At 46.1% G+C, this 26,706-nt stretch overlaps 1 protein-coding gene across 1 annotated transcript in view; it reads left to right on the forward strand.

Annotated features, from left to right (window-relative positions):
- ankfn1 (ankyrin repeat and fibronectin type III domain containing 1) overlaps positions 1-26,706 on the forward strand; it is a 124,733-nt gene that overhangs the window by 86,395 nt on the left and 11,632 nt on the right. Inside the window, exons 12-17 of the mRNA XM_059653543.1 lie at positions 493-609; positions 3,699-3,914; positions 4,301-4,467; positions 9,932-10,064; positions 16,964-17,132; positions 26,017-26,183. Of these exons, the coding sequence (XP_059509526.1) occupies positions 493-609; positions 3,699-3,914; positions 4,301-4,467; positions 9,932-10,064; positions 16,964-17,132; positions 26,017-26,183 (969 nt within the window). The remainder of the gene's footprint in view (positions 1-492; positions 610-3,698; positions 3,915-4,300; positions 4,468-9,931; positions 10,065-16,963; positions 17,133-26,016; positions 26,184-26,706) is intronic.

Below are 26,706 nucleotides of genomic sequence, written 5' to 3' on the forward strand. Positions count from 1 at the left end.
CTCTCTGGTTATAAAGTGCAGAGCTGCTTTATCTGCTGTAGTCTGCTGTAGTCATAAATGATTTGAACATTAACAGAGTGGAATTTTTTAATGATTGTGTGGACTGCTGGTTCCCGCCAGGGCACTGTGATCGATTGCAAAGTGATGCGAGGCCTTGAGTAACCAGAGAGAGACAAATTCTGATGTCAGGGGAGGGAGATGAGAGTGCACCATGAGTTATGCCTGAAAGTATGGTCGGCGCAGATCCAGTAGGAATCTTCACAAGGGAAATAGATGAAGGACAGAAAAGTGCACAGTGATGAGGCAAAGAGCAAGGGGAGTGGGATTAAATAGACTGCTCTTTCATAGAACCAATACACATACAGTGGACTGACTGGCCTTCATTGGCATTGTCTGATGCTCTGACATTGCTATACCTTACCACAAGGGTTTCCATTCAGGGCAAACTGCTGCAGAACCTTTAACAGCAATCAACCTGTCTCTTTCTTCCAGCTATCTTGCGCATGGGAAGAAGTCAGATGGCTGCGACAGAATCGAGCCATTTCCACATCACCCTCCTCAGGTCTGCAATCAAGGCACAAGATGCTGAATGCAGCAGCTCAGTTACAGGTCAGTAAACATGGGACAGAGGAAAGAACAACCATTAACATCAGCTCATCTGACAATATCATGCAACATTACCCAAGCCATTCCAGTCCTCAGAGTATTTAATGGGGACAGAGCTTTACTCCAAGTCTGCAAGCATACTGATCATTTTCTAAATCTGTGCTGAGATCACAACGTGTACAATCAAGAACGAAGGACGCAGTAATGACCACACTGGACAGAGGCTTCCAGTCACAAAAATAACTTTGACCATCACCCTCTGCCTCTACCAATTTTTGATCTAATTTGCCAAGTTGCCTGGATACAGTGGGCTCTTACTGTTTTAGCCAGTTTCCAATGTGAGACCTTGTTAAAAGGCTTCCTGAAGTGTGCCTAGACTATATCATTGCACTACCCTCATCCACACCCCTAGACATCTCCACAGAAAACTCACTCAAGCTTGTCAGACATGATCTCCCTGACAAAGTTCTGTGAATACTTTTGTTTAATCTATGCCACCCCCAAGCAGAGATTAATTCTTTCCCTCAGAATTTTTACCAATAGTTTGCCCACTACTGATGTCACTTTCACTGGCCTATAGTTTTCCTGGTTTGTCCCTACCATCCTTCTTGAATAATGGAACCACATTATCTGTTTTGCAGTCTCCTGGCACCTCTCCTGTGCCGAAAGAGGATTTGAAATATAACGTTGAGCCTTTGCCTCCTACACAGCCTCAGATACATTTTGTCTGAGCCTGGAGATTTATCCTCTTTCAAGCCACTAAAATTGTTCCTGCCTCCTCTCTCTCTCAAAGCTAATTCAGTCAGGTGTATCACTGCTCCCTCCCTGATATCTATACCTACATCATTCTCCTCTACAGTGAATACTGAAGCAAAGCACTCATTTAAAACTTCACCTGCAACTTCCAACTCCTCCCACAGGTTGCCACTTTGGTCCCTAACGAACCCTACTATTTCCCCGGTGATTTCCTTGCCCCAAAAATATTTTAAAAATTGGGATTTTCTTCAAAGTTACCCACAGTGATTTTTCATGTCCCCTCTTTGCTCTCCTAACTTCTTTCTTAAGCATTCCCCGCACTTACCCCAATCGGATATCTACTTGTTCTCAGCCATCTGTGTCTGATGTAAGCTTCCTTCATTTTCCTTATCTGATTCTGTCCATCCCTTGAGATCCAGGGTTCTCTGAACTAGTTGGTCCCACCCTTCACCTTTACAGGGAAATGTTACCCTACCCTCTCACCATTCTCCTTTTCAATGCCTCCCACTGCTCTGATGGGGATTTCCCTACAGGGTAATCTGCTCCCAGTTTACTTTGGTCAGATTCTGTTTTATGTTATTAAAACCAGCTTTCCCTCATTTCTGACCCCTTATTTTGGGTCCATCTTTGTCCTTGTCAATAATTCCCTTAAATCTTACTAAATTACAGTCTCTATCACTGATATGTTCTCCACTGCCTCATCTATCACTTACCCGGCTTCATTCTCTAAAATAAGGTCCAGTACCATTCCCTGTCGTAGGACTTTCTAATTGCTGCTCAATAAGATGCCTCCTGTATATATTTCAGGAACTCTGCTCTGTCTAGGCCTTCCGCACTATATCTATTCCAGTTAGTATTAGGGAAATCATCCCCAGCTATTATTATGTGATTATTTTTAAACCTCTCTGAGAATTGCCACATACCTGCTGCTCTGTATTTCCCTGACTGTGTGGGTGTCTATCATACACCCCAAACTATGTGACTGCGCCTTTTCCTTTGTAATAGTTACCCATCCTGCCTCAATGGAAGCCTGTTCTAAAACATCATTCCTCCTTATTGCTGCATTTATTACCTTGATTAATATTGCGACATCACCTTCCCATTTATCCTGGAATATTGGGCTTCCAGCCCTGTCCTTCCATCAGCCATGTCTCTCTGACAACAATAACATCCTAATCCTCAGGTATCAGTCAGGACCCTCAACTCACCTGCTTTACACATTAGACACCTTGCATTAAATAAATGCCATTCAACCTTACCATAGCCCCTTGCACCTTGACTGTATATGCCCTGCCTTCTGCACTGACTTGGCCTTTCTTCTACGTTTGCCTGTGCATCACTCCCTATTTCACCCCCACTCTGTATCCCGTCCCCTTACCAAATTAGTGTAAACCCTCAGTTACAGCAAGAGCAAACCTCCCCACAAGAATATGGGTCCCTCGCAGTTCAGCTGCAATCCCACTGACCTGTGCATGTCCCACCTTCCCAGACCAGCGATTCAGGAATCTGAAGCCCTCCAATGTACACCAACTCCTTAGCCATGTCTTCATCTCGTCCATTTGCCTGTGCAGCGCAATCATTAGCACATGGAACTGGATATAGTCCAGAGATTACAGCCTTTGAGGTCCTGCTTTTCAGTCTGCGACCTCACTCCCTAAATTGTTGTGGCAGGGCCTCAATCCTCTTTCCACTTGTGTCACTGGTACCAATGTGAACCCTAACCTTTGTCCACACCTTACAGAATGCCCTGTGGTGTTCAATGATATCCATGGCTCTAGTCTCTCAGGGAGCTAGCGCAGCATCCTGGGGTCACATTGCGCCTGTGGAAATGCCTGCCTGTGTTGCTCTCTGTTAAATTTCCTCTCACTCTGATTTCTCTCCACATGTGCTTCCAGACCTGCTGAGCTTCTCCAGCAATTTCTGTTTTTGTTTCTGATGTCCAGCATCAACAGTTCTTTTGGGTTTTTTACCAAATTGTTCTCCCTGTCTTTCATCTCACCCCTTATTCACTGAGCTCTGTCTGCACTCTTCAGAAGATCCATAACTCTCCCCATCACTCTTTTTGGGTGAGCTACTCTGGAGCTTTCTTCACTCCCCACCTGCCTCCCTTCTTCTGATTGATGGTTAGGCATAGGCAGAGCTTTACTCTGTACTTAAACTGTTATGACAGGTGTATGACAGGGCACAGAACTAAGTGTCTGCATTTTGCAAGAGACTTGGTGAATCTCCAGGTGGATAACGAGCATACTGGCTGCTGTGATAGTGTTCTGACTGGGTGCTCGGAGTTATTAAGGAGTCATCTGACTGCGGCTCAACACCATACTGTCCTCTTGCAGACATTGCTTGGCACCCAGAACCTGGGCAGAGTTTATTATGAGCCCATCAAGGATCGACACGGGAATGTGCTGTTGGTGACAGTGCGGGAGCTCGAGACTCAGTGCTCCTTCGTCGCTGGCAAGTGGATACAAATCGCCAAGTTTCAGAACCAAAGGAAGTCAATGTCCATTCTTGAGGAGCCAACAGCACTTGATGTGTTACTCATAACAATCCAGGTTTGTACCAACCCTGCAGTGCAGAGGAAACTTTGGTCTATATCTGACCTCGTGCTGTCCCTATATTGTGAGTATTTGATGGGCAACATTGTAGATGGAACCTTGCTGTGTATCTAACTCCATGCTGTCCATGTGCATAGGAGCAGGCCAGCCTGGCATAAGATGATGAGGTGCTGCCTGATGTGTAATATATTCTATGCTCTCTACTATTATTTCTAACTGCAGTGTCCTGGCTGGGTTTCAGCCTTGACCTTACAACTTACTTTCTCCTAAGATATTTTGTAATTTTGAGTGGGTATTTGCTGAGTCGTGTTTTACTGTATCCACAATGCCAAGCAAAAGAATGAGCTCAAAACACTGACATTTGCTGTGCTGGTCCCTTGCAGGATGTGCTGTCCTATTCCAAGAGGAGTCAAAGGGGACTGAGCCCTGGGCTATATTTAGGTTATTTGAAGCTGTGCAGTTCTGTGGATCAGATCAAGGTGCTGGTTCCATCCAGGATGCCCAACATGCTCTGCCACATAAAGGTGTGTGACAACAGCAATGTTTCCAGGTAGGACATCCTTCCTGACCTTCCATCAGAAAGACACCACCTGTCCTCACATCAATCTATGATGCTGACTATACATTCATTCTCCAATTCCTACCTGTCTGTACAGGGTCAAAGCTCCTAGAATCTGATTTTCACTTGCAATGCCATCCCTGTGATTTCTGCACTGATTTGCTCTTCATTTCTATTTTATAATCACTGATTCAGGGGGGCAGTGGTATTATCACAGGGGTAATTGGGGAAACAATGGCCCATTGGTTTTATTATTGGACTGTTAATCCAGAGATCCAGATAACATTCCAGGCACCTGGGTTCGAATCCTGCCACAGCAGATGGTGGAATTTGAATTCAATAAATATCTGGAGTTAAGAATCTAATGATGACTATGAATCCACTGCTGATTAATGGAAAAGCCCATCTGGCTCACTAATGCCCCTTAGGGAAGGAATCCGCTATCCTTACCTGGTCTGGCCTACACGTGACTTTAGACCCATAGCAATGTGGTTGATCTTAACTGCCTTCTAGGGATGGGCGATAAATGCTGCCTAGTTAGTGATGCCCTCATCCGGTGAATGAATAAAGAAAAGAAAATGATCCAGAGGCCCAGGCTAAAGCTCTGGGAATTTGAGTTCAAATCACCCCAAAATCTGGCACAATTTAATTTCAATCAATAAATTTGGCATTCAAAACTAGTCATTAGTGATAATGACTAGAAATCACTGTGGATTGTTATAAAAATCCATCTGGCTCCCTGAAGTCCTTCAGGGAAGGAAATCTGCCATCCTATCTGATCTGGCCTATATGTGACTCCAGTTCTGGGCTCCTTGCTTTTAGAAAGATGTTGTTTAACTTGAAAGCTTTCAGAAAAGACTTATAAGGATGTTGCCAGGATTGGAGGGTTTGAGCTATAGGGAGAGGCTGGATGGGTTGGGGCTATTTACCCGAGTGCATCAGATGCTGAGGGGTGACTTTGTGGAGGCTTGTAAAATCATGAGGGGCGTGGATAGAGTGAATAACCAAGGTCTTTTCCCCAGGGTAGGGGAGTCCAAAACTAGATGGGATAGGTTTAAGGTGAGAAGGGAAGATTTCGAATGTACCTGGAGAAACTTTTTTTCACGCAGAGGCCGGTGTATGTATGGAATGAGCTGCCAGAGGAAGTCGTGGAGGCTGGTACAATTACAACTTTTAAAAAGCATCTGAGTGGATATATGGGTAAGAAGGATTTAGACAAATATGGGCCAAATACTGGCAAATGGGACTGGATCCGATTGGGATATCCGGTTGGCGTGGTCAGGTTGGACCGAAGGGTCTGTTTCCATGCTGTATGAATCCATGAATTCAGACCCACAGCAAAGTGGTTGACGCTTAGTTGCCCTCTGGTATGGCCAAGCCAGCTGTTCAATTCAAGAACGATTGGTGATGGGCAATAAATGCTGGCTTTACTAGTGACACACAGATCCCATCAAAGAGCATAGCAATGTCTGTAATATTGCCAATTGTTGACAATCTTTACTGAATACAATGGGAATTATTCCGGAACAATGTGGAGCAGAACATACTCCAGTTCTAACCAACTCATCACTGCTGGCAGTTGTTGACCAGGAACAGGATTACAGCATGCTGAATTTCAAGTGTAGAAATCAACGGAGGAATGAAGGGAGTGTGTGTGGATCCTGGGGATCTCCTGATCTCCTGGAGGGGAAGATCCACCCCACTGCTCCCTATTCAAGTTCCCTTTAGTTTATAATGGGTTTTATGTTTCTTTCATCAATCGTCCTCTGAAGATGAATACATTTTCTGCATTCAATGAAACTCAAATTGGTTCTTGTCCAAACCTGTTTATGTTGGGGACCTGAAATGGTATTATTGGCCTAATGATATAATTGCTGGACTGTCAATCCGGGAACCCAGATAATGTTCTGGGGACTTGGGTTTGAATCCTGCCATGGCAAATGGTGGAATGTGAATTCAATAAAAGAAATCTGGAATTGAGAGTCTAATGGTGATCATGAAACAATTGTTGGAAAAAAACATCTGGGTCACTCATGTCCTTTAGGGAAGGAAACTGCCATCCTTACCTGGTCTGGCCGACATGTGACTCCAGATCCACAGAAAAATAGTTGAATCTCAACTGCCCTCTGGGCATTTAGGGATGAGCAATAAATGCCGGCCTAGCCAGTGACGCCCTCATCCCATGAATGAATAAAGAATAATACAGATGTCTGTTAGAATTTTCACACTATCCTCAGAGTCTGAGTTGTCCAAACTGTCTGCAAATCACAGAATCGCAGGATTGTTACAGTGCAGAGGGAGGCCATTTGGCCCATTATGTCTGCACTGGCTTGTTAATTGAGCAATTTTGCCTTGTATTAAACTCCTGCTTTTTGCCCATATCCCTGTATAGTATTTTTTAGATTAGATTAGATTCCCTACAGTGTGGAAACAGGCCATTTGGCCCAACAAATCCACACTGCCTCTTGAAGCATCCCACCCAGACCCATCCCCCTAGAACCCACACACCCCTGAACACGACAGGCAATTTAGCATGGCCAATCCACCTAGCCTGCACATCTTTGGACTGTGGGAGGAAACCGGAGCACCTGGAGGAAACCCACAGAGATATATGGAAAATGCGCAAACTCTACACATACAGACGCCCTAGGCTGGAATTGAACCTGGGTCCCTGGCACTGTGAGGCTGCAGTGCTAACAACTGAGCCACCGTGCCGCCCAAACAATCTTGTTTCCAAACAATTACCCAATACCCCTCTTGAATGCTTCAATTGAACCTGCCTCCTCTACATTTCCATTCCAAACCCCAACTACTCACTGGGTGAAAAAGTATTTTTTCTTACTTCACCCTTGCTTCATTGCAGGTCACTTAATCTAAGCCCTCCTATTCTTGTTCCTTTTATAATCAGGAATGGTTTCTTCCTATCTACTCTATCCAACTCTCCCATGCTTTTGAAAAGCTTCATCAGATCTCTCTCTTAGCCTTTTTCTCTCCAAGGAGAACTGTCCCAACTACTTCCATCTACCCTCATAACTGAACTCTCTTAATTCCTGGCTTCCCTATTGTGAATCACTTATGCTCTCTCTCTCCAATGCAAGCACATCTTTACTATTATGTGATGCCCACAACTGTACACAATTCTCTAGTTGAGTCTAACAAGTGTCTTGTACAAGTTTAACATCACCGTCCTGCTCTTGTAAACTAAGTCCCTATTAATAAAACTGTTCCTTTCACCTCTCCTGCCACCTTCAGTGATCTGTGCATCACCTCACATGTCTCAACATTGATCCTCATCTGCCCCCTCTCTGCCCTCTCCAACTTGACAATGTCCTTTTGAAGTTCCACACTGCCCACCTCACAGTTTACAATTCTTACAAACTTAGTGCTATCCACAAACTTTGAAATCACGCCCTGAGCACCAAGATCCAGATCATTAATAGATAGCAGGCAAAGAAAAGATGCCATTACAAACTCCTGAGACAGAAGCCCTTCCTACAAACCTTCCCCCAGCCCAAAAAATATTTATTGACTATTATCCTGTTTCCTATCATTTAACCAATGTTGTATCCATGTTGCTACTGTCGTCCATATACCACAACCTATAACTTGCCTCACAAGCCTGTCATGTGGCACTGCATCAAACACCTTCTGAAAGTCTATGTACACCACATCAGCAATGTTAGCCTTATTGATCATCTCTGTCACCTCTTCAAAACCTCTAGTGAATTAGATAAACATGATTCGCCCTTTAGCAATCCATGCTAACTCTTCCTAATCAACCCATCATATTCCATGAGATTCCTAATTCTATCCTGAGTAATTGTTTGCAGAAGTTGCCTGACACCGCAGTTAAACTAACTGGCCTGTAATTGTTGGCATTATCCCTAGAACCTTTCTTCAACAAGGTGAAATATTTGTCATTTGTAAGACCACTGGCACCTCCTACCCATTTGGTCCCAGCCCAACATCCCCCTATCCTCAGCTGCAAACCCAAGGAAGACTGAAAGACTGGTGACAGCCCGAGTAATTTCTACACTCACTTCCTTCAAAACCTTTGGGGAGACCTCATCCTGTCCTGGTGCTTTGTTAACTTTAAATGCCAACAATCTATCCGAACTTCTTCCATATTAAATTGTATCCCTGCCTTCTCTTTCACCATGGCCTGAGTAACATTGCTCTTTAGTAAAAAAAAATTGAAATTTTGTTCTTCATCATTAAACATTTAAAAATGAAAAGTAAGGAAAGACTTCACCCTGCATCCCAGGGATTCCCACTACATACTGACGCCTGGGGTCCACCGGAACACACCAGGCCGCTAATGCCATCTCCCATGGATGCCCAGTATAAAACATGCCCCTAACATCATCCTCTGGAGAGCCCAATAGAAACCATCTTCCAGTAGAATAGAATTTCTACAGTGGAAACAGACCACTTGGCTCAACAAGTTCAGCACTGACCCTCTGAAGAGCATCCCATCCCGACCCATCTCCCTACTCTATCCCTGTAACTCTGCAGTTTCCAAGGTTGGGCACCTAACCTGGACATTGCTGAACGCTATGGGTAATTTAGCATGGCTGATCCACCTAGCTTGGTCACTTTTGGGCTGTGGGAGGAAACCCGAGTACCTGTTGGAAGCCCACGCCATTGTAGAGGAATAAGTGAAAATGTTTCCTCTGGCAGAAGAAGATATTGAAGGTAGCCATAAAACAACAAGAGTGGCAGGTGAGGTTGGTTTAGCCCACTGAGATGTTGTACTTGGGACAAGAAAGGACAGTGGAGCGTGTCCAGCGGAGATTCACATGGATGATCCCTGGAATGGTTTAACGTATGATGAACAGCTAAGGATCCTGGGATTGTACTCATTAGAGTTTAGAAGGTTGAGGGGAGATCTAATAGAAACTTACAAGATCATGTATGGCTTAGAAAGGATGGATGCTGGGAAGTTGTTTCCATTAGGCGGGGAGACTAGGACTCGTGGGCACAGCCTTAGAATTAGAGGGGGTAAATTTAAAACTGAAATGAGGACACATTTCTTCAGCCAGAGAGTGGTGGGCCTGTGGAATTCATTGCCACAGAGCGCAGTGGAGGCCGGGACGTTAAATGTCTTCAAGGCAGAGATCAATAAATTCTTGACCTCACAAGGAATCAAGGGCTATGGGGAGAGTACAGGGGGATGGAGTTGAAATGCCCATCAGCCATGATTAAATGGCGGAGTGGACTCGATGGGCCACTCCTACGTCTTGTGGAAGTAGGTTCAAGAGGAGCTTCCAAAGTTTTTGAAGAAACAAGTAAATGGAAACATTGTAAAGTATATGGGGAGAGACCAAAGGTGTGAGCCTAAATGGACATCTCCTTCAAAGAGCCTGTATAAGTTTGAGGGGCAGAATGGCCTTGTCTTGTAATTCTATCAACCTTCAGTGATGTTGTTGGCTCATGAATGATTTTTTGGATGCAGAGAGGATTGGGAGTGGATGAAGAGGCTATCGGAACAGGAGGTGTCCAGTGCTGGGGAAAAGCCCCCACTTTTCTTCGAGCTGCAGGCAGCTGTGAGAGCCTTGTTCAAACACATCGAGCTCCCCCTGCACCAGGTAAACGATAGCAACCTCATTGACTGCAGAATCTCCACCACGCTGTCACAGCTGCCGCACAAACACACACAGCCCACAGATACAGGCAAAACCAGGGAAAATTCAATGTTACTACACATATACCCCACACCCCTCACTGTAACACACTGATATACCCCACACCCCTCACTGTAACACACTGAAATACCACACACCCCTCACTGTAACACACTGATATACCCCACACCCCTCACTGTAACACACTGATATACCCCACGCTCCTCACTGTAACACACTGATACACCCCACACCCCTCACTGTAACACACTGATATACCCCACACCCCTCACTGTAACACACTGATATACCCCACACCCCTCACTGTAACACCCTGATATACCCCACACCCCTCACTGTAACACACTGAAATACCACACACCCCTCACTGTAACACACTGATATACCCCACACCCCTCACTGTAACACACTGATATACCCCACGCTCCTCACTGTAACACACTGATACACCCCACACCCCTCACTGTAACACACTGATATACCCCACACCCCTCACTGTAACACACTGATATACCCCACACCCCTCACTGTAACACCCTGATATACCCCACACCCCTCACTGTAACACACTGATATACCCCACACCCCTCACTGTAACACACTGAAATACCACACACCCCTCACTGTAACACACTGATATACCCCACACCCCTCACTGTAACACACTGAAATACCACACACCCCACACTGTAACACACTGATATACCCCACACCCTTCACTGTAACACACTGATACACCCCACACCCCTCACTGTAACACACTGATATACCCCACACCCCTCACTGTAACACCCTGATATACCCCACACCCCTCACTGTAACACCCTGATATACCCCACACCCCTCACTGTAACACACTGATATACCCCACACCCCTCACTGTAACACCCTGATATACCCCACACCCCTCACTGTAACACACTGATATACCCCACACCCCTCACTGTAACACACTGATATACCCCACACCCCTCACTGTAACACACTGATATACCCCACACCCCTCACTGTAACACCCTGATATACCCCACACCCCTCACTGTAACACACTGATATACCCCACACCCTTCACTGTAACACACTGATATACCCCACACCCCTCACTGTAACACCCTGATATACCCCACACCCCTCACTGTAACACCCTGATATACCCCACACCCCTCACTGTAACACACTGATACACCCCACACCCCTCACTGTAACACACTGATAAACTCCACACCCCTCACTGTAACACCCTGATATACCCCACACCCCTCACTGTAACACCCTGATATACCCCACGCTCCTCACTGTAACACCCTGATATACCCCACACCCCTCACTGTAACACTCTGATATACCCCACAGCCCTCACTGTAACACACCGATATACCCCACACCCCTCACTGTAACACTCTGATATACCCCACACCCCTCACTGTAACACCCTGATATACCCCACACCCCACATTGTAACACCCTGATATACCCCACACCCCTCACTCTAACACTCTGATATACCCCACAGCCCTCACTGTAACACACCGATATACCCCACACCCCTCACTGTAACACACTGATATACCCCACACCCCTCACTGTAACACCCTGATATACCCCACGCTCCTCACTGTAACACCCTGATATACCCCACACCCCACATTGTAACACCCTGATATACCCCACAGCCCTCACTGTAACACCCTGATATACCCCACACCCCTCACTGTAACACACTGATATACCCCACACCCCTCACTGTAACACACTGAAATACCACACACCCCTCACTGTAACACACTGATATACCCCACACCCCTCACTGTAACACACTGAAATACCACACACCCCACACTGTAACACACTGATATACCCCACACCCTTCACTGTAACACACTGATACACCCCACACCCCTCACTGTAACACACTGATATACCCCACACCCCTCACTGTAACACCCTGATATACCCCACACCCCTCACTGTAACACCCTGATATACCCCACACCCCTCACTGTAACACACTGATATACCCCACACCCCTCACTGTAACACCCTGATATACCCCACACCCCTCACTGTAACACACTGATATACCCCACACCCCTCACTGTAACACACTGATATACCCCACACCCTTCACTGTAACACACTGATATACCCCACACCCCTCACTGTAACACACTGATATACCCCACACCCCTCACTGTAACACCCTGATATACCCCACACCCCTCACTGTAACACACTGATATACCCCACACCCTTCACTGTAACACACTGATATACCCCACACCCCTCACTGTAACACCCTGATATACCCCACACCCCTCACTGTAACACCCTGATATACCCCACACCCCTCACTGTAACACACTGATACACCCCACACCCCTCACTGTAACACACTGATAAACTCCACACCCCTCACTGTAACACCCTGATATACCCCACACCCCTCACTGTAACACCCTGATATACCCCACGCTCCTCACTGTAACACCCTGATATACCCCACACCCCTCACTGTAACACTCTGATATACCCCACAGCCCTCACTGTAACACACCGATATACCCCACACCCCTCACTGTAACACTCTGATATACCCCACACCCCTCACTGTAACACCCTGATATACCCCACACCCCACATTGTAACACCCTGATATACCCCACACCCCTCACTCTAACACTCTGATATACCCCACAGCCCTCACTGTAACACACCGATATACCCCACACCCCTCACTGTAACACACTGATATACCCCACACCCCTCACTGTAACACCCTGATATACCCCACGCTCCTCACTGTAACACCCTGATATACCCCACACCCCACATTGTAACACCCTGATATACCCCACAGCCCTCACTGTAACACCCTGATATACCCCACACCCCTCACTGTAACACCCTGAAATACCCCACACCCCTCACTGTAACACCCTGATATACCCCACAGCCCTCACTGTAACACCCTGATATACCTCACACCCCTCACTGTAACACCCTGAAATACCCCACACCCCTCACTGTAACACACTGATATACCCCACACCCCTCACTGTAACACACTGAAATACCACACACCCCACATTGTAACATTCTGATATACCTCACACCCCTCACTGTAACACACCGATGTACCCCACAGCTCTCACTGTAACACTCTGATATACCCCACACCCCTCACTGTAACACACTGATATACCCCACACCCCACATTGTAACACCCTGATATACCCCACAGCCCTCACTGTAACACCCTGATATACCCCACACCCCTCACTGTAACACCCTGAAATACCCCACACCCCTCACTGTAACACCCTGATATACCCCACAGCCCTCACTGTAACACCCTGATATACCCCATGCCCCTCACTGTAACACACTGATATATCCCACACCCCTCACTGTAACACACTGAAATACCACACACCCCACATTGTAACATTCTGATATACCCCACACCCCTCACTGTAACACACTGATATACCCCACACCCCTCACTGTAACACACTGATATACCCCACACCCCTCACTGTAACACACTGATATACCCCACGCTCCTCACTGTAACACACTGATACACCCCACACCCCTCACTGTAACACACTGATATACCCCACACCCCTCACTGTAACACACTGATATACCCCACACCCCTCACTGTAACACCCTGATATACCCCACACCCCTCACTGTAACACACTGATATACCCCACACCCCTCACTGTAACACACTGAAATACCACACACCCCTCACTGTAACACACTGATATACCCCACACCCCTCACTGTAACACACTGAAATACCACACACCCCACACTGTAACACACTGATATACCCCACACCCTTCACTGTAACACACTGATACACCCCACACCCCTCACTGTAACACACTGATATACCCCACACCCCTCACTGTAACACCCTGATATACCCCACACCCCTCACTGTAACACCCTGATATACCCCACACCCCTCACTGTAACACACTGATATACCCCACACCCCTCACTGTAACACCCTGATATACCCCACACCCCTCACTGTAACACACTGATATACCCCACACCCCTCACTGTAACACACTGATATACCCCACACCCTTCACTGTAACACACTGATATACCCCACACCCCTCACTGTAACACACTGATATACCCCACACCCCTCACTGTAACACCCTGATATACCCCACACCCCTCACTGTAACACACTGATATACCCCACACCCTTCACTGTAACACACTGATATACCCCACACCCCTCACTGTAACACCCTGATATACCCCACACCCCTCACTGTAACACCCTGATATACCCCACACCCCTCACTGTAACACCCTGATATACCCCACACCCCTCACTGTAACACACTGATACACCCCACACCCCTCACTGTAACACACTGATAAACTCCACACCCCTCACTGTAACACCCTGATATACCCCACACCCCTCACTGTAACACCCTGATATACCCCACGCTCCTCACTGTAACACCCTGATATACCCCACACCCCTCACTGTAACACTCTGATATACCCCACAGCCCTCACTGTAACACACCGATATACCCCACACCCCTCACTGTAACACTCTGATATACCCCACACCCCTCACTGTAACACCCTGATATACCCCACACCCCACATTGTAACACCCTGATATACCCCACACCCCTCACTCTAACACTCTGATATACCCCACAGCCCTCACTGTAACACACCGATATACCCCACACCCCTCACTGTAACACACTGATATACCCCACACCCCTCACTGTAACACCCTGATATACCCCACGCTCCTCACTGTAACACCCTGATATACCCCACACCCCACATTGTAACACCCTGATATACCCCACAGCCCTCACTGTAACACCCTGATATACCCCACACCCCTCACTGTAACACACTGATATACCCCACACCCCTCACTGTAACACACTGAAATACCACACACCCCTCACTGTAACACACTGATATACCCCACACCCCTCACTGTAACACACTGAAATACCACACACCCCACACTGTAACACACTGATATACCCCACACCCTTCACTGTAACACACTGATACACCCCACACCCCTCACTGTAACACACTGATATACCCCACACCCCTCACTGTAACACCCTGATATACCCCACACCCCTCACTGTAACACCCTGATATACCCCACACCCCTCACTGTAACACACTGATATACCCCACACCCCTCACTGTAACACCCTGATATACCCCACACCCCTCACTGTAACACACTGATATACCCCACACCCCTCACTGTAACACACTGATATACCCCACACCCTTCACTGTAACACACTGATATACCCCACACCCCTCACTGTAACACACTGATATACCCCACACCCCTCACTGTAACACCCTGATATACCCCACACCCCTCACTGTAACACACTGATATACCCCACACCCTTCACTGTAACACACTGATATACCCCACACCCCTCACTGTAACACCCTGATATACCCCACACCCCTCACTGTAACACCCTGATATACCCCACACCCCTCACTGTAACACACTGATACACCCCACACCCCTCACTGTAACACACTGATAAACTCCACACCCCTCACTGTAACACCCTGATATACCCCACACCCCTCACTGTAACACCCTGATATACCCCACGCTCCTCACTGTAACACCCTGATATACCCCACACCCCTCACTGTAACACTCTGATATACCCCACAGCCCTCACTGTAACACACCGATATACCCCACACCCCTCACTGTAACACTCTGATATACCCCACACCCCTCACTGTAACACCCTGATATACCCCACACCCCACATTGTAACACCCTGATATACCCCACACCCCTCACTCTAACACTCTGATATACCCCACAGCCCTCACTGTAACACACCGATATACCCCACACCCCTCACTGTAACACACTGATATACCCCACACCCCTCACTGTAACACCCTGATATACCCCACGCTCCTCACTGTAACACCCTGATATACCCCACACCCCACATTGTAACACCCTGATATACCCCACAGCCCTCACTGTAACACCCTGATATACCCCACACCCCTCACTGTAACACCCTGAAATACCCCACACCCCTCACTGTAACACCCTGATATACCCCACAGCCCTCACTGTAACACCCTGATATACCTCACACCCCTCACTGTAACACCCTGAAATACCCCACACCCCTCACTGTAACACACTGATATACCCCACACCCCTCACTGTAACACACTGAAATACCACACACCCCACATTGTAACATTCTGATATACCTCACACCCCTCACTGTAACACACCGATGTACCCCACAGCTCTCGCTGTAACACTCTGATATACCCCACACCCCTCACTGTAACACACTGATATACCCCACACCCCACATTGTAACACCCTGATATACCCCACAGCCCTCACTGTAACACCCTGATATACCCCACACCCCTCACTGTAACACCCTGAAATACCCCACACCCCTCACTGTAACACCCTGATATACCCCACAGCCCTCACTGTAACACCCTGATATACCCCATGCCCCTCACTGTAACACACTGATATATCCCACACCCCTCACTGTAACACACTGAAATACCACACACCCCACATTGTAACATTCTGATATACCCCACACCCCTCACTGTAACACACTGATATACCCCACACCCCTCACTGTAACACACTGATATACTCCACAGCCCTCACTGTAACACTTAGTCTGTGGGTATTTGTATGTATGTTGGGTGGTGTATGGGTCGCTGTTTCTCCGGGATGTTCTCCTGGTTTCTCCGTGCTGTGTTGTGATTGATAGGTGCGGCGGTTCCGTGTCTACACTCACGAGGTGCTGGAATTCAGTCACGACATTGCCTTCCTCCTGTTGCTACCATCTTCTGACTCGGTCTGTGCTGCTCCTGGACAAGGCAATCCCTTTCAGCACCGCAGCAACTTTCTCTACCTCCCGCTGCAGATGTTTGAAATCGGTGCGTGGAATTTTCTTTGTGAACTTTCACTAGTTGCTTCCTGCTGACTGCCCCGAGTTTGTTGTAACTGGGACTTCAAAAACTTATGTGAAAATTTCTTTTGTCGTAGCTGTGTTGGTGATTTATCCTGCTGTGGTTGACTTGTTTTCAAACGTTGCTACTGCACCAGTTTAGTCACACATTCTTGCTGCTCCCAGTACAAGATAGACACTGACATCAACTGTCCCTAGTACAGGCCAAAGAAAAACCTGGACGATCTGCAATGGCTGGAGAGTCAGAAACTGCCACAGAAATTGCTGGAAAAACATAGCAAGTCATGGAGTCATAGAGTCATACAGCACAGAAACAGAATCTCGATCCAACTTGACCATGTTGACCAAGTCTCCCAAACGAAATTAAACCAGTCCGATTTGCCTGCATATCTCTCTAAACCTTTCCTATTCACGCACCTGTCCAATGTCTTTAAAATGTTGTAACTGTACCGGCATCTATCACTTCCTCTAGCAGTTCATTCCATATACAAACCGTGCTCTGTGTCAGAAAGTTGTTCCTCGGGTCTCTATTAAATCCTTCCCCCTCACCTTAACACTATGGCCTCTCATTTTGAATTCCCCAAACAACTGTAGAGAGAAATCAGAGTTAATGCTTGGGCCCAGTAACCCTTGTTTGGAAATTATAGTAGCTCGGAAAATATCAGCATTTATGCGGAAGATAGGGTGGGAGAGAAGGGGAGGACTAAATGTTAGATGGAGATAGAGCCCAAAGAGAGAGAAAAACAGTTGGACAGACAAAGGAGTGGGTAAAGGTCAGCCTGGGAGAATGAATTGTATCAGAGATAATGGGAACTGCAGATGCTGGAGACTCCGATATAACAAAGTGTGGAGCTGGATGAACACAGCAGGTCAAGCAGCATCTTTGGAGCACAAAAGCTGACACTTTGGGCCTAGACCCTTCTTTAGAAATAGGCGAGGGGAAGGGTGTTCTGAAATAAATAGGGAGAGAGGGAGAGGCGGATCAAAGATGGATAGAGGAGAAGATAGGTGAAGAGGAGACAGACAGATCAAAGAGGCAGGGATGGATCCAGCAAAGGTGAGTGTAGGTGGGGAGCTAGGGAGGGGATAGGTCAGTCCAGGGAGGACGGACTGGTCAAGGGGGCAGGATGAAGCTGGTATGTAGGAAATGGGGGTGGGACTTGAGATGGGAGGAGGGGATATGTGGGAGGAAGGACATGTTAGGGAGGCGAAGACAAGCTGGGCTGGTTGTGAGATACGGTAGGGGGAGGGGAGATTTTGAAGCTTGTGACGTCCACATCGATACCATTGGGCTGCAGGGTTCCCAAATGGAATATGAGGTGCTGTTCCTGCAATCTTCGGTTGGGATCATTGTGGCACTGCGGGAGGCCCAGGATGGACATGTCGTCTGAGGAATTGGGAGGGGGGAGTTCAAATGGCTCGTGACTGAGTTGTTTAGTGCGAACCGAGCATGGGTGTTCCACAAAGTGGTCCCCAAGCCTCCGTTCGGTTTCCCTGATGTAGAGGAGGCCACAACATGAACAGCGGATACAGTATACCACATTGGCAGATGTGCAGGTGGACATCTGTTTGATGTGGAAAGTCTTCTTGGGGCCTGGGATGGGGGTGAGGGAGGTGGTGTGGGGGCAGGTGTAGCACTTCCTGCGGTTGCAGGGAAAAGTGCTGGGTGTGGTGGGGGTGGAGGGGACTGTAGAGTGGACAAGGAGGTCGCGGAGAGAGTGGTCCCTCCGGAAAGTAGATAAGAGTGGAGAGGGAAAAATGTCTTGGGTGGTGGGGTCAGATTGCAGATGGCGGAAGTGTCGGAGGAAGCTGCGTTGGATCCGGAGGATGGTGAGGTGGTAAGTGAGGACAAGGGAGATTCTGTTTTGGTTGTTTTTGCGGGGAGGGGGTGTGAGGGATGAGCTGCAGGAAATGCAGGAGACACAGTCAGGGGCGTCTCAACCACTGAGGGGAGGATGTTGTGGTCCTTGAAAAACGAAGACATCTGAGATGTACAAGAGTGGAATGCCTCATCCTGGGAACAGATGCAGCGGAAGCAAAGGAATTAGGGATGGGGATGGCATTTTTGCAGGAAGTTGGGTGGGAGGAGGCATATTCAAGGTAGCTGTGGGAGTCAGTGGGCTTGAAATAGATATCGGTTTCCAGGTGGAGGTGCTGTTCTTCCAGCTTACGCTGATGCACTGCAGCAAGTCTGAGACAAAGAAGTTGGCCAGGGTATAGGGTGGTGTGTCGAAGTGACAGGCAATTGAAAGGTTGGGATCATTTTTATAGACAGAGTATATACGAAGCTTTGTTTCACCAATTTGGAGGAGACTATGGGCTGACTGCAGGCTGACTAAATAGAGAACAGGCAGTCATACTGCAGTTGTTCAGTCTGAATCTCCCAGGAATTCTGTTGGTAGCCGGCCAGACTGACTGCCCCCAATACAGGCCATTCCAACTGCAATCTTTGAGTCTGACTGTACCTCATGAAGGCACTTTGTCTGTAGTGTCAGTATGACTGTCCCGATTACACATTCCTCCATTTGTTTTGAGCAGGCTCTTAGTCACATTTCGTTATTGTCTGACAGAACAGCCCAAATTGACAAGCTCCTGCTGAGGAAAACAGAAGCTGCTCCCCTTCTTTACTGGCCTCCACCCTCAGTTAGCCATTAACCACCTGTAAGTTCACCTCTAAACCACCCTGACTTGGAATTATATTGCTGGTCCTTCAGTGTCACTGAGTCAAAATCCTGAATCTCCCTCTCTCAGGGCATTGGGGTCTACCTACAGCACATGGACTGCAGCAGTTCAAGAAGGCAGCTCACCATCACCTTCTCAAGGCAACTCGAGACAGGCAGTAAGCCCTGGCTCAATTAGTGACACCATATACCCGAATCAATAAACAAAATGTAACTAGCAGTATAGATGAGGGAGAACTTGTGGATATAGTTTGGATTTTCAGGAAGTTTTTGATAAAGTCCCACATTGAGGTAACTGTGCAAATTAAAGAATGTAGGATTGATGGTAATATTCTGGCATTGATTGAGAACTGTTTTGCAGACAAGAAACAGAGAGTGGGAATAAATGGCCCATTCTCTGAGTGGAAAATGGTAACCAGTGGGGTACTGCAGGGATCAGAGCGTGGGCCCAGCTATTCACAATATAAATTGACTATAAGGATAAGGGAAACAAATGAAATATTTCCAAATTCAGTGAGAACAAAAAATTAGGTTGGAGTGAGAGTGATGCAGAAGAAGCAAAGAGCCTTCAGGATAGTTTAGATAAACTGTGAGTGAGCAAATACATGGTAGAGGCAGGATAATGTGCACAAGTGTGAAGTTGTCCACTTCAGTGGAAAAACAGAATGGCAGTGTTTTATTTAAATGGTGATAGATGAGGCAATATGGATGTTCTGTGGAACCTGGGTGTCCTTGTACATTGGTCACTGATACATGTGTGCAGGTACAGCAAGCTGTTAGAAAGGCAAATGGCATTTTGGCAACATTGCGAGAAGATTTGAGTTCAGGAGCAAGCAAAACTTGTTATAGCTGGACAGGGCCTTGATGAGACCACACTTGTTGTGTGCAGCTTTGGTCTGTTTACCTAAGAGAAGATAATACTTTGCCATGGAGGGAGCACAGCAAAGATTCACCGGGTTGATGGTATGAGGAGAGATTGTGTTGATTGGGCCTGTATTCACTGAAGTTTTGAAAAATGAGAAGGGATCTGATTGCAATGTATAAAATTTTGATGGAGCTGGACAGGCTTCTATTAGTTAGCTAACTTTTTATCCACGCTAACATGTTACCCCCAATACCATGTGTTTTATTATATAGCCTAAAGTGTGGCCTGATCAAACTCCTTCTGAACATTCAAAAATTACACGTACTACTTTCATTTTATTTGTTTTACTTGTTCACTCATCAAAGAAATTTAGTAAATTTGTCAGATGGGATTTACCTTTGATGATGCTCTGCTGATTCTTGAATCACAAGCTTTCAAAGTGCTGTTTCTTCATCAGGTGAAGTGGAGGGAAGTGCACAGGCACAGAATTTATAGGTGGAAAACTAATAGCAAGAAAATTCCCAGTAATTAAGAATGTCAAAAGATAAATACAAATGATGTGAGTAAAGTGGCAACAGCTAAATAGCAAGTGAAGGGATGACCTATGATACAATCAATTGAGGCAAAGAGATAATTACAAAAAATCAAAAATAAGATGGTGCTAGAGAATCCGATTGGAATACCAGGCCTCCAGGAATTCCATGGCGTGTCTCTGTTTGGATTGTGCGATTATGGATGTGATGTCTCAGTTGCATTCATGTCCCTTGTTGTCCTTGTGTAGTGAGACAAGGGAGAATCGGTCGTGTCTCTTGGTGGCTAGCTCGTGTTTGTGTATCTGTATTGTCGGTTTTCTTCCAGTTTGGCCTATTTGGTGTTTCTCACAGGCCTGGAATGGAATTTTGAATATTACGCCTGTTTTACCCCAAACTGGTAGAAAACTGACAATACAGATACACGAACACGAGCTAGCCACCAAGAGACACGACTAATTCTCACTTGTCTCACTACACACAGACAACGAATGAATTTGACATGAATTCGACTGGGACAACACATTAGTTGCACAAGCCAAAAAAAGACACACCAGGAAATTCCTGGAGGCCTGGTATTCCAACTGCAACTCCACCAACAAACACATTGAATTAGACCCCGTATACAAAACAAACACCCCAGCAAACAGGCCTATAAATAACAAGCGGGACAGGACACCGAAGTTTCACCGGAGGCACGCTGATGATATTTCCTCGCAGGGTGATGGAACGTTTGCAACCAAACACACTGGCTCAGCGAGCATGCCCACAACCTGAATAAAATAACATCATACACAGATTCAAAATTTCTCCAGCTCTCTTCATCGATAACCATCTTGGGGATACTTCTTCAATATGTTTCCCTTCTTGCTAATTTTATGAATGGTTGTATCATTGAGTGGTAACTACTTCCAAATGCAGGGGCCCCCTTTTGAGTTACAATGTACGTGGTATTAAACAGTACCACAGTAATGTTCATCAGGCTTCACGTTCAACTTATACTTCCCGCTGTTTACTTTTCCCAGGGTTCCCTTACCACAGACTCCCACACCACCTGGGTCTTAGCTCACCCTTTTTTCACATACACTAACTGTCCAAACATATTACAATTTCACCTAATCATACAGATGCTCAGGATGGGGTATCCATGTGTCATCCGATGGGCCCTTTCACTCAGGCCACCATTACTCCTCCCAGAATGCATATTCTTCCATTTCTGTAACATTTTGACATGATAACCAATCACACCTTTTACTTTGATTGTAATTCTTCGTAAATCCCTTTCACTAATACCACTTCCATCGTTTTAAAGTCAGTTTCGCTATGGATTTTGTGTCAGCGTTTTATCGCTTAAACTATGTTTTTCTGTTCTTCCAAACCACACTAATCCTTTTGACATGTAGGTGTCTGAGACCCGTTCTTCAGTGCATGTTTTTCACCGTTTCATCTTTTGTTACCTCTGAGGTAATATTCACTTTTGCACAAAACTATGTCACACGTTCTTGACTCCCACATGATCTTATCAAATGATCTACGAGGTTTTGCTTGTCTCTCCAAGTATGGTCCAGATGCCACAGGCAGTGGCTTGATCATCAATTTGATTTTTCTTAATAAGAAAGACAAGGGCACATATATCACCTAGAGAAAGCTATCCGTTTGGTGTTCTCATCTAAACTTCCTTTTTCCTAAAAAGCATTTTGACCTCAATTGCCATTTCAACCCATTATTTTAATTTTCTTTTCTTCTAATACCAGTCTCTACCCTTAATTACTTCATCTCATTCAATTTTGCAACTTAAGTATTATCACTATATCTAATTCCAGGGATTTTATTAAAAATTAATATAAATGTTGAAAAGCAGTGGACTCAGCACCAGTAGATAATAAGAACTGCCGATGTTGGAGTCAGAGATAACAGTGTGGAGCTGGAGGAACATAGCAGGCCAGGCAGCAGCAGAGGAGTAGGAAAGTTGATGTTTTGGGTTGGGATCCATTTTCAGAAAACGTCATCTTTCCTGCTCCTTGGACCCAGCATCAATCCTTGTGGCACACCGCTGGCATGGGTCTCCTATCTGAAAAGCAACACACCACCACTGCCTGCTGCCTTCTACCTTTGAGCCAGTTCTGTAACCAAATGGTAGCTCCCCCCGGTATTCCATGTGATCTAACCTTACTATACAGTTTACTGTCAGGAACTTTGTCAAAAACCTTACTGAAGTCAATATAGATCACATCCACCATTCTGCTCTCATCAATCCTCTTTATGTTGTCATTGTCTACACGAATAATGCCAGAAGACTGGAGGATAGTAAATGTTGTCCCTTGTTCAAGAAAGGGAGTAGAGACAACCCTGGTAATTACAGAACAGTGAGCCTTACTTTGGTTGTGGGTAAAAGTGTTGGAGAGGATTATAAGAGATAGGATTTGTAATCATCTAGAAAGGAATAATTTGATTAGGATTAGTCAACACGGTTGTGTAAAGGGTAGGTCGTGCCTCACAAATCTTATTGAGTTCTTTGAGAAGGTGACCACACAGGTGGATGAGGGTAAAGCGGTTGATGTGGTATATATGGATTTCAGCGAAGCGTTTGATAAGGTTCCCCATGGTAGGCTATTGCAGAAAATAGGGAGGCATGGGATTGAGGGTGATTTAGCGGTTTTGATCAGAAATTGGCTAGCTGTAAGAAGACAGAGGGTGGTGGTTGATGGGAAATGTTCATCCTGGAGTGCAGTTACTGTTGGTGTACCACAAGGATCTGTTTTGGGGGCACTGCTGTTTGTCATTTTTATAAATGACCTGGATGAGGTCGAAGAGGGAAGGGTTAATAAATTTGTGGATGACACTAAAGTTGGTGGAGTTGTGGATAGTGCGGAAGGATGTTGCAGGTTACAGAAGGACATAGATAAACTGCAGAGATGGGCTAAGAAGTGGCAAATGGAGTTTAATGCGAAAAAGTGAGGTGATTCACTTTGGAAGGAGTCACAGGAATACAGAGTACTGGGCTAATGGTAAGATTCTTGGTAGTGTGGATGAGCAGAGGGATCTCTGTGTCCATGTGCATAGATCCCTGAAAGTTGCCACTCAGGTTGATAGGGTAGTTAAGAAGGCGTATGATGTGTTAGGTTTTATTGGTCGAGGGATTGAGTTTCAGAGCCATGAGGTCATGTTGCAGCTGTACAAAACTCTGGTGCGGCCGCACTTGGAGTATTGCATACAGTTCAGGTCGCCACATTATAGGAAGGATATGGAAGCATTGGAAAGGGTGCAGAGGAGATTTACCAGGATGTTGCCTGGTATGGAGGGAAGGTCTTATGAAGAAAGGCTGAGGGACTTGAGGCTGTTTTCGTTAGCGAGAAGAAGGTTAAGGGGTGACTTAATAAAGACATACAAGATGATCAGAGGATTAGATAGGGTGGACAGTGAGAGCCTTTTTCCTCGGATGGTGATGGCTACCACGAGGGGACATAGCGTTAAATTGAGGGGTGCTAGATATAGGACAGATGTCAGAGGTAGGTTCCTTACTCAGAGAGTAGTAAGGGCATAGAATGCCCTGCCTGCAACAGTAGTAGACTCACCAAGTTTAAGGGCATTTAAATGGTCATTGGATAGCTTCAGATTGGTTTCACAGGTTGGCGCAACATCGAGGGCCGAAGGGCCTGAACTGCACTGTAATGTTCTATGTTCTATGTCTTCAAAAAGCTCAACCCAGTTAGTGAGAAACAATTGCCGAAGCACATGTTGACTATCCTCAACCAGTCCTTGCCTTTCCAAATCCTTGTAAATCCTGGCCCTCAGGATTCCCTCCAATTTCCCACCACCAATGCCAGGCTCACCAGTCTATAGTTCCCTGGCTTTTCCTTACCATCTTTCCTAAATAGTGGCACCACGTTAGCCTAGCTCCAGTCTTCCAGCTCCTCGCCTGTGCCTGTTGATGGTACAAATATCTCAGCAAGGGGCCCAGGAAACACTTCCCTAGCTTCCCACAGAGTTCTCCTTACAAATGATCCGGTCCCAGGGATTTATCCACCCTTATGCCCTGTAAAACGTCCAGCACCTCCTCTTCTGTTACATGGACATTTTTCAAGATGTCGCTGTTTATTTCCCCATGTTCTCTAGCTTCGATATCCTCCTCCACTGTAAACACTGATGCAGAATATTTGTTTAGTATCTCCCCCATAAATCTGATGCCGTCCTTACCTTCCACTGGTTAACCAAGGTTGGCTTATCCTATTGCTCGAATCTTTCTTCCTTACTGAGAACTTTGTTGTGAGCCATGAAGCTGAAGTATTGAGGGGAATGGAGAGAAAGGGGGGAGTATGGTGTTATTTCATGAACAACCATGATCATTTTGTATGATAGAGTAGCCTCAATGAGCAGAATGGCCTATCCCTGCTCTTAGTTTGAATGTTTCTATATTTCTATTGATCTATCGCTTTTTAACTCACAGGACTTATTAAAGTTCAGGAATTGTGAGCATTAATTTTGAATTCTTTGCTTTGTCACTGTCTATCTGGAGCTCAATTCCCAGACCTAGGTTACTGTAACAAAGAGTCCCACCAAACATTAGCTACACTTCATACTCAAGCCTGGCAGAATATGAGGTTCATCGAAATATTCCTTAAAGTGTTTGATCTTGAATGCATTAGGTCAAAGATGTTGATTAATGTGATGCATGTATTGTTGGTAATATTTTCTGGGGAATGTCAGCTTTGATTAGTCATATAGTAAGCACAGCCACATAAAGCCTCTCATTGCTCCTGCTGTCTCTTGTTCCAGTTCACTTTAGCTGCTACAGGGAGCGATTCATGAACCTGTACTGCCACGTGTCAACATTACTGGAGTTAGACTCACTAATTTCCCAACAAGCTTTGCGCGAGGCAATTTCAGATGAGGAACTTCAATCTGCGAAAAAGAGGCACAAAGAGGTGTTAGAATCAGTGCAGGTAGGACCACAGCAAAAACATTTCTGTAACTAAATTGTGCAATACATCCTGAACCTCTCGGTTAGATTCCAGTCTGTAACTCACATCTGGGAATGAGTTATTCTGTATGTACACGACCCCAAACCCCTTGATTAGATTCCAGTCTGTAACTCACATCCTGGAATCTGTTATTCTGTATATTATCCATCCCAAACCCCTTGATTAGATTCCAATCTGTAATTCATATTTGGGAATCTGGTTAGTTGTCATGCTCAGGTCTAAGACGTGGAGCTGCTCGCGAGTTTTGCAAGGACATTTCTGAGCTGCATGCTTTGATGTGTGGTCTAATTTGTCCAAACATTACACGGCCTGTAGGCCCACAGTCAGGCACGTACAATGTGGCTGTAGGAGTCACCGTGCCAGTGTGTGTCTGTGCAGGTGCTGCTGTTTCTTCTCTGTTCGTGTGCGTTGACCTCAGCACCAGGGCATGTGTAGCTGCCCCACGGGTTTGCAAAGACCAATCTGCTGGCTGTGTCCGTCACTC

The sequence above is a fragment of the Stegostoma tigrinum genome, chromosome 22 (genome assembly GCF_030684315.1).
Source record: "Stegostoma tigrinum isolate sSteTig4 chromosome 22, sSteTig4.hap1, whole genome shotgun sequence".
NCBI lineage: Eukaryota > Metazoa > Chordata > Chondrichthyes > Orectolobiformes > Stegostomatidae > Stegostoma > Stegostoma tigrinum.